The following is a 13,087-nucleotide window of genomic DNA, read 5'->3' as shown; positions in this document are numbered from 1 at the left end:
AATTGAGGCCAAGTATAATAGTTTAACAGTTGACCAACTTCTTATTGAAAGATGCAGTTTGCTAGAAGGTTTACAATTGGTACACAAGAGACATGATACATTATTGATTATCACTGAAATCAAATAAATTCCATCCAATAGTGAAACATAACAAGGACGAAAATATGAGAAGATACAACTAAGAAATCTAAATACAACTCTTACTTAAATCATGCATGCACAAATGTCATAAGGAGTTCCAAGTCAGTTTGAGTATTTGTTCCTTCAATTAAAGCTTGGATGAGTATATGGTCAAAACAATGATTCAAGACTCTAATTTAGTCACCTGGAGTGGGCATTCTTGGTTTATAGTAAAACTACTTTTCACAAAAACAGGTAGCAGAACTGAAAATTGAGAATATCCATTTGGGAGATATTTCCCCTTTATCCTGAAATTTTTCAAAGTAATACAAATTCAACCTAAAATAATACAAATCTTCTCAATATTACAAATTATGAGAAATGTTTTGACTTAAAAAAAAAAAAAAAGGAAAGGATATAATAAGGAGTATATAAAAAATAACAAGGACATTTTCCAAAGTGTGATGCAAAGAATTGTATTAATGCCAGTGGCATAGTAGCCGATTGAAGGTGATGGCTCAGACACTCTCCAACCCTGCAGTACTCAAAAGCAAAGCAGCAACTCCAACAAGTACAAGGCCTCTGCTAATCTTACTAGTGCCATATTCCTTATATAAACAACCTATCTAGTCAAAATTAATTCAATTGTCACTCAAGGAAATTAACTTTCTCTGTGTTAAGGACTAGAATTAATATGGCAAGCCGATTTTCTATGCAGGGAAATGTTCTTATATTTACATTGCCAATGGTTCAACCATTATCCAGCATGTCCTCTCACTTTTCCCCTACTGTAACTCTTATTAGCGTTACAAAGAGGAATGAAAATTTCCACGCATTTGAGAGTCAAGGAACCACGGATCTTCTGAACCTTTTTTTTTTTTTTCACCTTTCCTTTTAATATATTAGTACAGTTCAACATCATATGAATATGATTAACAGGTTAATGAGATCATGACAATCATCCTGCAGCCTAATCCCCTTTCACATCCAAAATCACCAAGATATAACCCAATCTTTCTCGAAGGATGAGAGCCTACAAGAACTACTGAATCATTTCAAAACCAGAAGGCAGAAAGTAAAGACGACGTCGTCTTGACACTTTGATCTGATTATACTACACCTATATGGTTTCTATGCATTAAAAATGTAAACAATGATATTGGATCTTGAACTGCATTCAGACAGATGAAATGGCCAATGAAGTTAAATGTAAGTGATGCCCACAAACATGGAATAAAGCTTGCCTGGTGAGAACAAATATGGCAGCATAAATCACTGCTCAAAAGAAATGTAAGGAACTGATACAACTAAACCTGAGTCTTGAACAAAACTAGAACCAGACAAATTGAATTAAATAATTTCATGATGTTTTAACCCACCACTATAGCTGCCTGAATTAGACGGGTCAGACTCGCAGGAGATTAGACTGTAACAACAAACTGAAACAAAATTATAGACTTTTTTTTACAAAATGGGGTTCTGATTTGCAACTAGGCAAACATTCCCAACTGCATAAAAAAATCTTTCCGAGTCAGTTGACTCGGTTGAGTTACGGAGTAAGTGATCTTTCCACTGTAATGACTGCATCTAGGATTTAGAACCAAAATGTTCATAGCAAAGCTTCGAATTAATTACTAAATAGTAATGCAAAATCGAAAGCTTATAATCAATAGATTTGATTAGACTCACCATAAAGAACAAAGCATTTGATAAAACCCAAAACCCATGTTTCTAAGAAGATTTTGGAACAGCTTCATACTGCATTTCGGGTTAGTGTGAAAGGGAAAGAAAACAGAACGAGCCATGTTGAGAAGGAAGTTCGGAAGCTGTGAGTTGCCTGGAGTTCGGAGTTTGGAGTCTGGAAGAACAAAGAAAGGGTAGCATGGTCTCATTGATGGTCTCATGGATCCATGGTTTCAGTAATCGGTATCGGGTACGGAGATCGATACGGTTGCTGATCCGGATCGGCCTGCAAGGCTCGAAAATGTCTTTTGGGGATCGACCCCGGCTGGGCCGCTGGGCTAGTATCTATCGAAAATAATAAAAAAAAAAATTCCAATAATGAATAAAAGTGTAAAAATCAAAATGGGAGGAATTTTTTTTTTTTTTTTAAATATTGGACAAAATTCAAAAGATACATTAATTGTGTAAAAAAATCTAAAATTTTTTGTAAGAACCTAGTGATTATATTAATCAAAGGATATTAATAAAAGTCATAAATTTATTTTTTTAATAATTAAAATAAAAATGAAAATTAATATATTTTAATAAAAAAAATGAACAAAATACCAGAAAAATCTATGTTTGATCTACAACATGAAAAAATGAAAAAGGGAAAAAGGCTCTCTAAAGCCTAAGGTGTACATTGCTCCTCGTATTTATCATTACATTAATTTTTTAATGAAAAAGATAATAAGAAGAAAAAAAAATGTGAGAAGGCCTAATGTACCATGCTTGTTAGAGAACCCTCTCCCCTAAAACAAATATGAAACTCATCCTTGGAAGTTGCTGTGGTGATTTATAAAAGAAAACGAAATGATTATTCTCTGCAGTGAGTGCGGCGGGGCCGTGAGCATCGGATGGTTGAGAGCATTCAAGCACACATCCCGAGGTCCTATTGGCCATCCGATGCTCACTATACCACCGCACTCACTGCAGAGGATGTTTTTGCAAGAAATCGATAAATTTTTTATAATTTAATATAGATCAGATCAGATTGCCCAATCCAATTCGTTATCAAAACCAGAGCCGGATACTGATCCTCAGCCCAAGATTGGCCGACCCAATAATGATTCTTAAAACCGTAAGGGCAACAGAAACGACACAACCAATAAGTTGAACCGGAACGATTGACGTGCCAATGCTCACGTTTCAGTTTATGGGCTTGTTTAAAAGGTCTAGGACTGGGGGCCAAATTGGGCCTTTAACAAAATTGGTTAAGGTTTCATAGAATTACAACAGTGCCACTCTCATGGTTCTGGAATCTAAACCTTTTGATGAACTTCTCTCACTGATTTCGAGCTAAAATTTGACGAGCGAATGGGTGTAGGGATGCTCAACCTACCAGATGGAACCACCCACACATGTCATGTGGCAAAACTGTGACACATTACCAAATACAACAAGGTACCGTTACATTTAACAGTATCTATATATTTTTATCTCTTTGACACAGGTGGGCCTTAGCCCAATTACGGGCTGGGTTTCTTCTTCTTCCTACCAGCCACAAGGGCAAGGATTCCTCCTTCAAGATAGGTCATTCTAGGCGTCACCGTGCTTACCGCTTCACTTTTATGGAAAATGGCTTAAACTCTGATTCAAGATTATAACAAAATTATGAAAATCCCTTCAAAGGGAAATAAATAGAAGGGAGAAAGAATCTTCCTGCCCGGCTTTTCTTGAGTATTAAAAGATCAAGCTGCCCTAGCACACTCTGGATATTTTCACGATTAACTGTGTCTTGGCATGAAGGGCACGAATGGACAAAGTTCCTTTCCTCTAAATATAAAAACAAAATGACATCCTCTGCAATTTTAGCCACTTCTACTATTGATTTTAAACTGAAATTATTTAAATGAAATGCTTAGCTGGTCTAAAGTCAATAGGATTTATGCATACGCTTCAACGTGACAAATAGTAAAACTTTATACTTCACCGATCACAGTGAAATCTCAATTTCCCCTACAAGGTCTAATGTTCATGAAAGATAAAAAGGAACAAAAACAAAGAAAAACCCATCTCCAATCTAATCTGTTTAGAGAATAAAGTTTGTATGAGACCTTGTTTAAAACAGATCAGGCATCATCAGTAGCTCTATGTTTTTGTTCCAAAAGAAAGAAAAAAAGGTTAAAGTTATGAAAGAGATGAAAATGGCAAACCTTGTCTGTGTAAAGCTCTTCATTCAAGATATCTTTAAGTGTCCAAGAAAAAATCAAATCGATCAAGTCTTTCTCTATTTGCTTGCCTTTCTTCTTAGCTGAAGCCTTCTCCATACCTTCTCAACTGGTTCTCCTTCCACTCTCTATCAAACAAAGCCAAACTGAAAACCCGTTTTCAGTGTCATCTTTTGATCCATAATAAAGAGCTTTAAATGCAACAGGAAGGAGAAAGGAATGGATTTCTTAGTTCTAAAGGAAGAGGAGAAAAAAAACGAGGAAGCATTAACCTAGGAAAGGGACGAATCCTATGCTTATTCACCTTTATCCATCTTCATCTATCTTTTTTAAAAGTAACGCTAATTCAAAAAGCTCAAATAAAAGAAGGAACTTCTCATAAAGGATTTAGGTATGGGTATTTTTTTTTTTTTTTTTTTTTTTTTTTTTTTTATAAAGGCATGGGTATCTATTCGATCGGCTAAAGGTTGTGCTCAATGACTGAAGCTCTCGTCACTGTGAGGTTTGAGAAGAATTATAACATACGCAGCCTTATTCCGCTTTGTAGAGATTGGGAAGGGTCAAATTGGTATGGCTAATATGGTCCAAAAATAGATCTTTCGTCCGAAATTAAAAGTGATATTTTGTATTAGAATTGATTGTCCATACACATCTCAGACTATGGGTTGGGAATGTAGTACAGATAGGGAAATTACTATTACTTACAACCTATTTGTCTGGTAATTAATTCAGTTCAATTCCAACCAAGTTGCCGGCGTTGCCGTCTAAGAAATGGAATCTAAAAAGTATCTAAGAAAATACCCTCTCAGGTTTCTTAGTATTTTTGAAATACCCACCGAGATTTTATTTCTATGGTACATGTAACCCGGGTAACAGCCAAATTTTTATCCGATTCAAAGCACTCCAGCTTCTCTGGTCAATGTAAAAAGAACAAGTCAACAAATCTCAACTGGTTGAATTGGGTTGGGCGAAGAACTCAATTGGGTCATTGGGTTAAGTCGATCAGGACTCAGGAGTTATATGGGTAACACCATGAGATGTCACGGTAAAGTGTCTCTAACAGAAGCTGGTAGATTCAAAAAGAGAGATTATTCACTAAAAAAAAAAAAATTAAAGAACAAGGCCTAGAGATGTTACTGGGATTTGCTGGTATCAATCACATCATAACAGCACACAGGAAAAGGCTGAAAGGCATAAGTCAGGGTTGAAATCGTCTACAATTCCGATCTCGTACAATTCCGTGTAATACCACCTTCAAGCGGTGACACGTGTATTGATACCAATACAATGGCCCAGATCTGGTATAACTAATAAAACATTAAATCAGTGAAAAGACATTTAAATCAGATCTGGACCATTGTATTGGTATCAATACACGTGTCACCGCCTGAAGGTGGTATTGCACGGAATTGTACGAGATCGGAATTGCAGACGATTTTTTTCCCATAAGTCAGGAGAGAACTTTAAAGAGAGGATGGTGTTTAGGCATAATGTGAAGCAAAATGTTGACTTTTGAAAGACAATATATATGTAATATGTTGCATTGAGAACAGATAAACATGTAATATAATATAATTACTATGAAGATAAGACCGGTGTAACTGATTCCATGACTGAAGTAGAATAATCATTCATTGCAATATGAACGCAGTTGTTGGTCTAGTGACTCTAATCTACCTTCTTTTTCTTTTTAACTTTACTTTCTCTAGTAATTCACTCATGTGTCAATGATAATTATTTATAGAGACAAAAGTAGGGATCAATTTTACAAAGAAATTAGAGTTTACTTTTCATCAAGGAAACAACACCCACATACAATATGACTCATACCATTAAGGCAAAACTCCGTTAACACAATTAAACTGATTTTATGAAAATAAAACATTTGACTATATTAACCCACCTTATGAAAATTTCACAACTTTTCGTGGGCTGACTGAATAAAGGTTCTTTCAAAAATATTTAGTTTCCCAAGTCATGGTCTCTCTCTCTCTCTCTCTCTCTCTCTCTCTCTCTCTCTCTCTCTCTCTCTCTCTCTCTCTCTTATATGAAGACATGTAGAGTTCGTCCATGGAATATGGTCCATCTTGAATACTAACAGAATGAGGCATAATGGTGATAGTTTCTCCTTGTCTTGGAACACGGAAATAGAAGACATCTGAACATAGGGGTGTCAATTCGTGGCCTGACCCGACTAAATCGATCAGGATCGACCATTTATAGACCGGACTGGCCCGGATCATTTATTAAGCATGTCGGGCTTGAGCCCGGCCAGTTTATAAATGGTCGGTCTCGGTTTTGCTACTTGGACCGTCGGACATCCGACCGAGACCGACCGAATAATGTCTGATCGAGACCGGCCTATTGTGCACCGACTTGGCCCGACCCTTTAATGATTGTAGAATACCTATTTTACCCCCCAAATTAAAGAATAAAAACTAAAAGGTAAAGACAAGTTCACATTTTAAATAATGGTTATATTTGGTATCATTTATTGATTTATTGTCATTTTTTTGGGCTTGCATGAGTGGGCCGGAATATAAGAGCACATTTTAAAGAGGGCCCGTTTAAAAACCGGTTAAAGCCCGTTTAACATTAAACATGTTTGTAGCCCGGTTAAGGTCCAATTAAAGCCCGATTATAGCCCGAGGCCGACCGACAGAATATAAAGTGTACCATGCCCTTAATAACTAAGCTCGATTAGTTAAATGGGCGGACATGGTGTAACCTTTGAAAATCTTCAAGCCCGATTAAGCCTAACCGAAACCGGACCAGCCTGACCGATTGACACCCCTATCTGAACACAAGGGTGGAAACCACGCAGAGAGACTGAGAAGAGACCAGAATAAGGAAAAGCTTCTCTCCACAGGTATAGCATCTGTCCATGAGCTATGGTCTCCTGCCATGTGATGAATAGGGATGATTGGTTCTAGTTAATCGATTCCTATTTTGGATTCGGTTCAAGGTATGAAGGAGAGAAACTAAAATCAAATCGTTTATTAAATAAATTTAATATTTTAAATTCAAATTTAATAAACAGTTCTAGTTAACGGTTTTATCAGTATAGTTCGGTTTTATTATTGATTCAAGGTAGTAATTGGGTCCAATTGTGAATGAATTTATTAGAGTAGAACCATGACATCTATGTTAAAATGTGACTTAAGAATAAGAAAGTTATTTCCAGTCATGGAGCATCACAATGCCACGTCTATACCCTTGTGTCTGTCTCTCTCTTCCTCCCTGTGAAATGACATCCCTTCACCCCCCTCCCAAAATTAGATTGAGCCAAAAGATTACAAAGAACATTTCTCCAATTAATATACACGGTATAAATCCATTACAGAACACTAGAAAATGTATATAGAAGCCAAAACACTATCCTAACGTCAATATTTACCCCCTTCGTGCAACCGTTTACAAAAACTGACTCTAAGATACAACATTTTGTTGGTTTGCTACAGTAGGAGTGCCCTCAATTACTATGCCCGAAATTCGAGTATGTTAGAATTGTTCTCAAACTATAGTATATATCAATGGTAACAAAAATTTGAACTCCAGTAAAACAGTAATTCCCTGGATGTGAATAGAAATATAAAGATCAATTGAAAAGTTCAATTCACATATTAGGCAAGGTTTTGAGTAAGATATTCATCATTAGAAAAGTCCCCATTTTCATTTTAAAATTACTTTTAATTCATTTCCCCTTAATTCCATGAATCTCTTAACTTCGTAAGTGAGAGGACCAACTGTAATGCTAAAGAGAAATTACATTCGTGAAAGGCCAGTCGATGTTTCAAACATGTACCCATGCATCTTTCAGGAGGCCCCCCTTGTGTTGATTGGATCAATGATATTTGGTTCACTTCTGATTTTCTTTTGGTGAGCAGAAAACCTGAGTTGATTCATTTGTTTTCTTTGCTTCATGTTGTGAATTATATTGCGAATGGGGACTTCACTCATAAATGACCCTCGTGTTGATTGGATCAATGATATTGGTTCACTTCTTTTACTTGAATCTAATGCTAAAGTCTAAATTTAATGCTTTTGTACTATGTAGCTGTGTGCATGGTGTGCAAGGACGATTGCAGCATTGACTGCAGTCACACAGTGAGGATAGTACTGGCTGTAATGTTGCTGTGGTCTCAACACTTTTGTCTTGTCTGCTTGCTGTTGAGGCATGCATGGGAAGAAGACCAATATGCAAACCCCACATTTAATGGGCCCAGCCAGCATTGAGTGGGCCACGTTGAACACAGTAAGAAGAGATGGACCGGCTAAAATCATAAATAAAAGAACAGGTGGTCCATTATATGCAAAGGCCTATGCCGTGGCTGACATTCTTAGGACATCAATCTATAGCATAGTGTCTATATTCCATGATGAGATGCTAGGAAGCATGAAGGCAGGGAAACTTGAGAAGGATTGAATCACTGGTAGGAAGCCTCTTTTTGGGACCCGTGAGATGCTTGTACAGAAACTACAGCTTTTTCTGGATTTCCAAGCTAATTAATGACCTGGGAATTTGTACAGAAGATCTGAAATTCAGGTAGGTATTGGATTGATCTTGGCTTTAGGTTGGAAGAGATCCTTCCAGTTTCAGTATCAGAGAAATGTTCTATTTATGTTGTATCAAATTTTGTAGGGAACACCCTTTAATGGAAATGTTGAGTGAGATAATTGGATGTCATGAACTCTTTTGTTGATATTTCCTACTTGTTTTGTAATGTAAATATGTTGATCAGATCTCTCACTGGAAATTAACGACTCATAGGCGTACATTTTTAATGTGATGTTATAGTTCAAGCAAGTGATGAAGATTACTTACATTAACACTTGTGATCTTACTGTTTTTTTTTTTTTTTTTTTTTTTTTTTTTTTAAAGAATTGTTCATGGCATTAGGACTTTTTTTTGTGGGGTGAGGGTGGGGAAGGAGCATGATATTACAGTTGGCGACTTGATATGAATAAAAATTATAGAGGCACTGGAATTGAGTCTGTGATTTGAGTCATAGCTTTGGTTTATTGATGAACATGAAAGTGCACAGTGGCTTCAACCATTTTAGATCTCATTACCTCAATAATTGCTTCTTGAGGAATGGTAACAGCAAAGCCAGTATTAGTCACTATCACTCGGCCTATTTGGCTTGCAATTCTCTTGCTTCTTAAGCTAGGTTTTCCTGAGTCCCATTGTCCACCCTTTGCAGGCACGAAACAACAGGTAAAGGAAGAAAAAGAAGAAGAAAGGAGTACTGGGGTTGGATTAGTACTTGTCAGCCGGAGGTTGGAAATAGTTACCACCGAATGATGGCAACAATGGAAAATCCACAAGCCAGATCTTCATTATGGGAACTGTTTTTTTTTTTGGTAAAAATGATACGAACTGTTACAATCGAAAGATAGCTAGAGCTAAATTCAAAATTCAAATATTCAATTATTCATATGTAATACCTCACCCCTATGGGTGTCAACAAATGAGGTTTTCGGTATTTGGTATGCTACAGTTTTACAAGAGTAGATGCCGAAACTGTATTGTATTGAAAAAATTCTTATATATCAATATTGGTTGGTTTATGTTTTTTTATTTTTTTTTTATTTTTTTTATTTAGGTATATGGAGTTGGTAATTTAGTATTCGATAAAGGTGACAACTACAAGGATTTGGTATGACAATTAGATAAGATTTCGGTATTAGTATTTGGTATCAGTGCCAAATTGACACCCTTATCCTCCCTCCTCCCTTTTCAAGTAGTCTACATCCTCTGTAGCCAACGGTGAGGTGCGGTGAGTATTGACGATTGAGAGCATTTGGGCACGCACTCCAAGAGGCTCTTAGTCACCCAGTGTTCATTGCACTGATGCAGTGACTATAGATGATTTTCACACACTTAAATGGAGAAACAAATTATCAATAAGGGAATGAAAAGTTCTTGACCAATGGCTAAATGAAGATATGCAAATTTGACATCCGTGGGTTGCCCAGATGGTTAGAGTGAATTGGGGATTATGTGAATAGACGCACAATCTCAGGTTCGATTCCCCATCTGTGCATCTACGATTTAAATGGAGACCGTGGCGGTGGGTTACTACGTTAGTTTCTTCGAGGATTAGTCAAGGTGTGTGTAAGATAGCCTGGACACCTTGGTTAACCCAAAAAAAAAGTATGTGGGCTATTTTGATTAATTTAAATTGAATTTTCTCACAGATGAGGTGAGATGTGAGATGGGAGTTCGATATGTTTAATCCATTCATGGAAGATTGGGATTGGAGCAATATGACATGTAACTTGATTATCACAGTATAATGTGGAACACGAAGATTGTGAAAGAAGATAAGAATTTGCCTCGGGATAAAAGGTCTAAAGAAATGCTAATTTGAGAATCACCTATTTATTATCTATTTGGGTTTTTCTTTGTTTTATTTGAAATGGAAATTTGATGTTAGCATTAAAAAATTTTAAAAATAAAATAAAATAAACCAAATCGATAATCACGAAGTTCAGCAGTTCGCAGAATGAGCAATGAGAAAGGAATGATTCATAAAGAAACTATATTATTTGAAGGGCGGTCAGTAGTAGTGGACTACTAGTACGCTTTAAAAATTTAAAAAATAATAATAAAATAATGATATGAGCAATATCTGAGAGGCTACCGGTTGTCCATGCCTTTGTTTTCACTATCATAATGATATTACTTTTATATGGGAAGTGGATGCTCTTTGGTCATGTCGCCCTTGCTCTCACATATAAAGGGTGATAAAATGATAATCTCACCCTTTAAAATCTAAAAAACCACACGTATTAATTTCCATGTCAACCTCCTCATTGGCCCCATTTTGCCGTTGGGGTCACAAGAGCAGAACATTTTTTTTTTTTTTTCCCTCTATGATGATGAAAGATAAATGAAATGTTTTTAGGGGGTGAAGATTTCTAGATGGGCAATGTAAGAAGGAATGTGTACACTATCAATGAGGGGCTAAAAAATTGTATCATCCATATAGGTCCACATGGTCAGAATTTGTAAGGAAGTGTCATTGTGAGGTGCCACTATTTATTATGTCAGAAGGGTATAATAGAAACCTATATAAAGGTAACATAGTAAATTTTCCTGATATTTTTATATGATGTGGGAAAAATTAGAAGCGTTGAATCATAGAAAAAAAAAATCAAAACCGTTGAATATTTCCTTCTTGTAACGTGATACAATATTCCTTGTTAAGAAATAAAATAAAATATTCTTACCAAGAAAATAAAAAAATTAGACTAATTCAAATTATTGCACACAACTTGTTACTTTTATTGGTTTTTTGTGACTAAACGTTAAACATGGAATTTATATATTGTACATTTACTCTGCACCATGTGACTAGTAATTTTTCAGGTAGGGAGACTCTTAAGTCTCACTCGAAAAATTCAAACTATTTAGAGGTCCACATACCTATGCTTGGACTATGGAGTAATCAAAGGCCTGGTAATACTATATGATTGAATTTAAATCTGAAATTTTCAGATTACTCTTTAGATATCCAGCTGTTAGGTTCTAGAAGATCCGTTTCAAAGAGTTTTAATTCTACCTTAATCTTGTAAAAATCGAAAATCTCTTAAGCCACCAACCCATTTGCCCTTTAGATTGGATTGAAAAGTGATTAGTTTGACCACGTTAATAGAAATGATAGGAACAAGAGTATAATAATGAAACTCACCGTCCATGAATTCAATCACAGCGTCAAACTAAATGGGTCTCTCTCTCTCACTTCTTTTTTTTTTTTTTTTTTTTTTTTTTTTTTATGTATGAAAAATTAAATCCCACCTTAATCTTGTAAGAAAAATTGAAAGGACTGAGTTTTTTTTCATAGAAAATCTCTTAGGCCACCATATCTGACCATTAAATTGGATTGAAAAATGATAGTTTGGACCACGTATAATAGAAATGATAGGAACGTGATTTTAATAATGAAACCCACCGTCCAAAAATAGGTCAAGCTTATTGGGACCCTCTCTCTTTTTCCTCTTGTGTATGACCAGCTCCAATTAAATGTCGTCAAGAGATCATGTTCAAACTCTAAATCTAATGACATGTGAGAAAGATGACTTTAGCAAACAATTGGAACAATAATGTAATGAATTATAAATTCTTAATATCCAATCCACCACTATTGAAAACAGAAGCTTCCTAGTTACTTCAATAGGTTTCCTTGCATTGTATTCTCATAGATTGATTATTATAAATAGTTTTGTATTGATGACACTTTCACAACAGGCCAGGCACTTCAAGAGTTCTCCCATTTTTGTTTATCTTATCACTTTCACTCACTCATCAACCCATCAATTGATCAATAGCCATGGCTGACGAGCGAGCTGGGGCCGAAATTGTACGTGGAAAGGAAGCTTGCGATCTATTTTCGGACGAGCTGATGAAAGAGCTTGGATTCCCTATTGGTGTTCTTCCAAGAACAGATCTAATTGAAGAATGTGGGAGGGTGAGAGGCACAGGCTTTGTGTGGTGGAAATGTAAGGCCCCCTATGAGTGCTTCTGTGTAGGAAGCAATTCCAAGGCAAGTTATGAGGCTGAGACCACAGCGTATGTGGAGAAGGGGAAGATGAAGAAGATGACTGGTGTGAAGACTAAGAAGCTGATGGCTTGGCTGACCGTGGTGGAGATGTACATGGATGGCGACAAGATCACCTTCAAGTCATCCTTGGGGGTTGGCAAGTCCTTCCCACTCATTGGCTTTATGAATGAAGAAGAAAAGAAGATTTACCTCCAAAATGGTGGAAAAAAGTAATTCATCAATCCTCTTATGTTATGGTTTCCTCTTTTCCCATTTATTTATTAGCATTTCCTGTCATTTCTTGAAGCAATAATAAAAGATGTACCATTTCGGTAACAATAAATGATGTACCACTACTAGCTTTTTTTTCTTTTTTCTTTTTTTTGGGCAAGAATGTACCACTACTAGTTGAAGCAAAATGAAAAGGCACAAAGCTTTAGCTTTGTTTCATCATTGATGATGGGGATCATTTTACTCATAAGTTTGTGTTTGTTTAAGGGTTTTAAGTTTATTGAACCTTTTTTTTTT

General features: G+C 36.0%; 1 protein-coding gene across 3 annotated transcripts in view; it reads right to left on the bottom strand.

Annotated features, from left to right (window-relative positions):
* LOC122081929 overlaps nt 1-4,410 on the bottom strand; it is a 59,236-nt gene extending 54,826 nt beyond the window's left edge. Inside the window, exons 1-2 of one of the 3 annotated variants that reach the window (XM_042649348.1) lie at nt 4,286-4,410; nt 3,999-4,159 (exon numbers count right to left, since the gene is read on the bottom strand). In XM_042649348.1, coding sequence (XP_042505282.1) covers nt 3,999-4,112 — 114 coding nt within the window. In that variant the 5' untranslated portion in view covers nt 4,113-4,159; nt 4,286-4,410. Of the gene's footprint in view, nt 1-1,809; nt 1,963-3,998; nt 4,160-4,285 lie in introns of those variants that run through there. The other 2 variants (XM_042649349.1, XM_042649350.1) reach the window with 2 other exon arrangements.
* Between the last annotated feature and the right edge of the window lie 8,677 nt (nt 4,411-13,087).

Source organism: Macadamia integrifolia, chromosome 6, assembly GCF_013358625.1.
Source record: "Macadamia integrifolia cultivar HAES 741 chromosome 6, SCU_Mint_v3, whole genome shotgun sequence".
Taxonomy (NCBI): Eukaryota; Viridiplantae; Streptophyta; class Magnoliopsida; order Proteales; family Proteaceae; genus Macadamia; species Macadamia integrifolia.
Note: the sequence above shows the minus strand (reverse complement) of the source record. Positions and strands in the feature narration are given on the sequence as shown.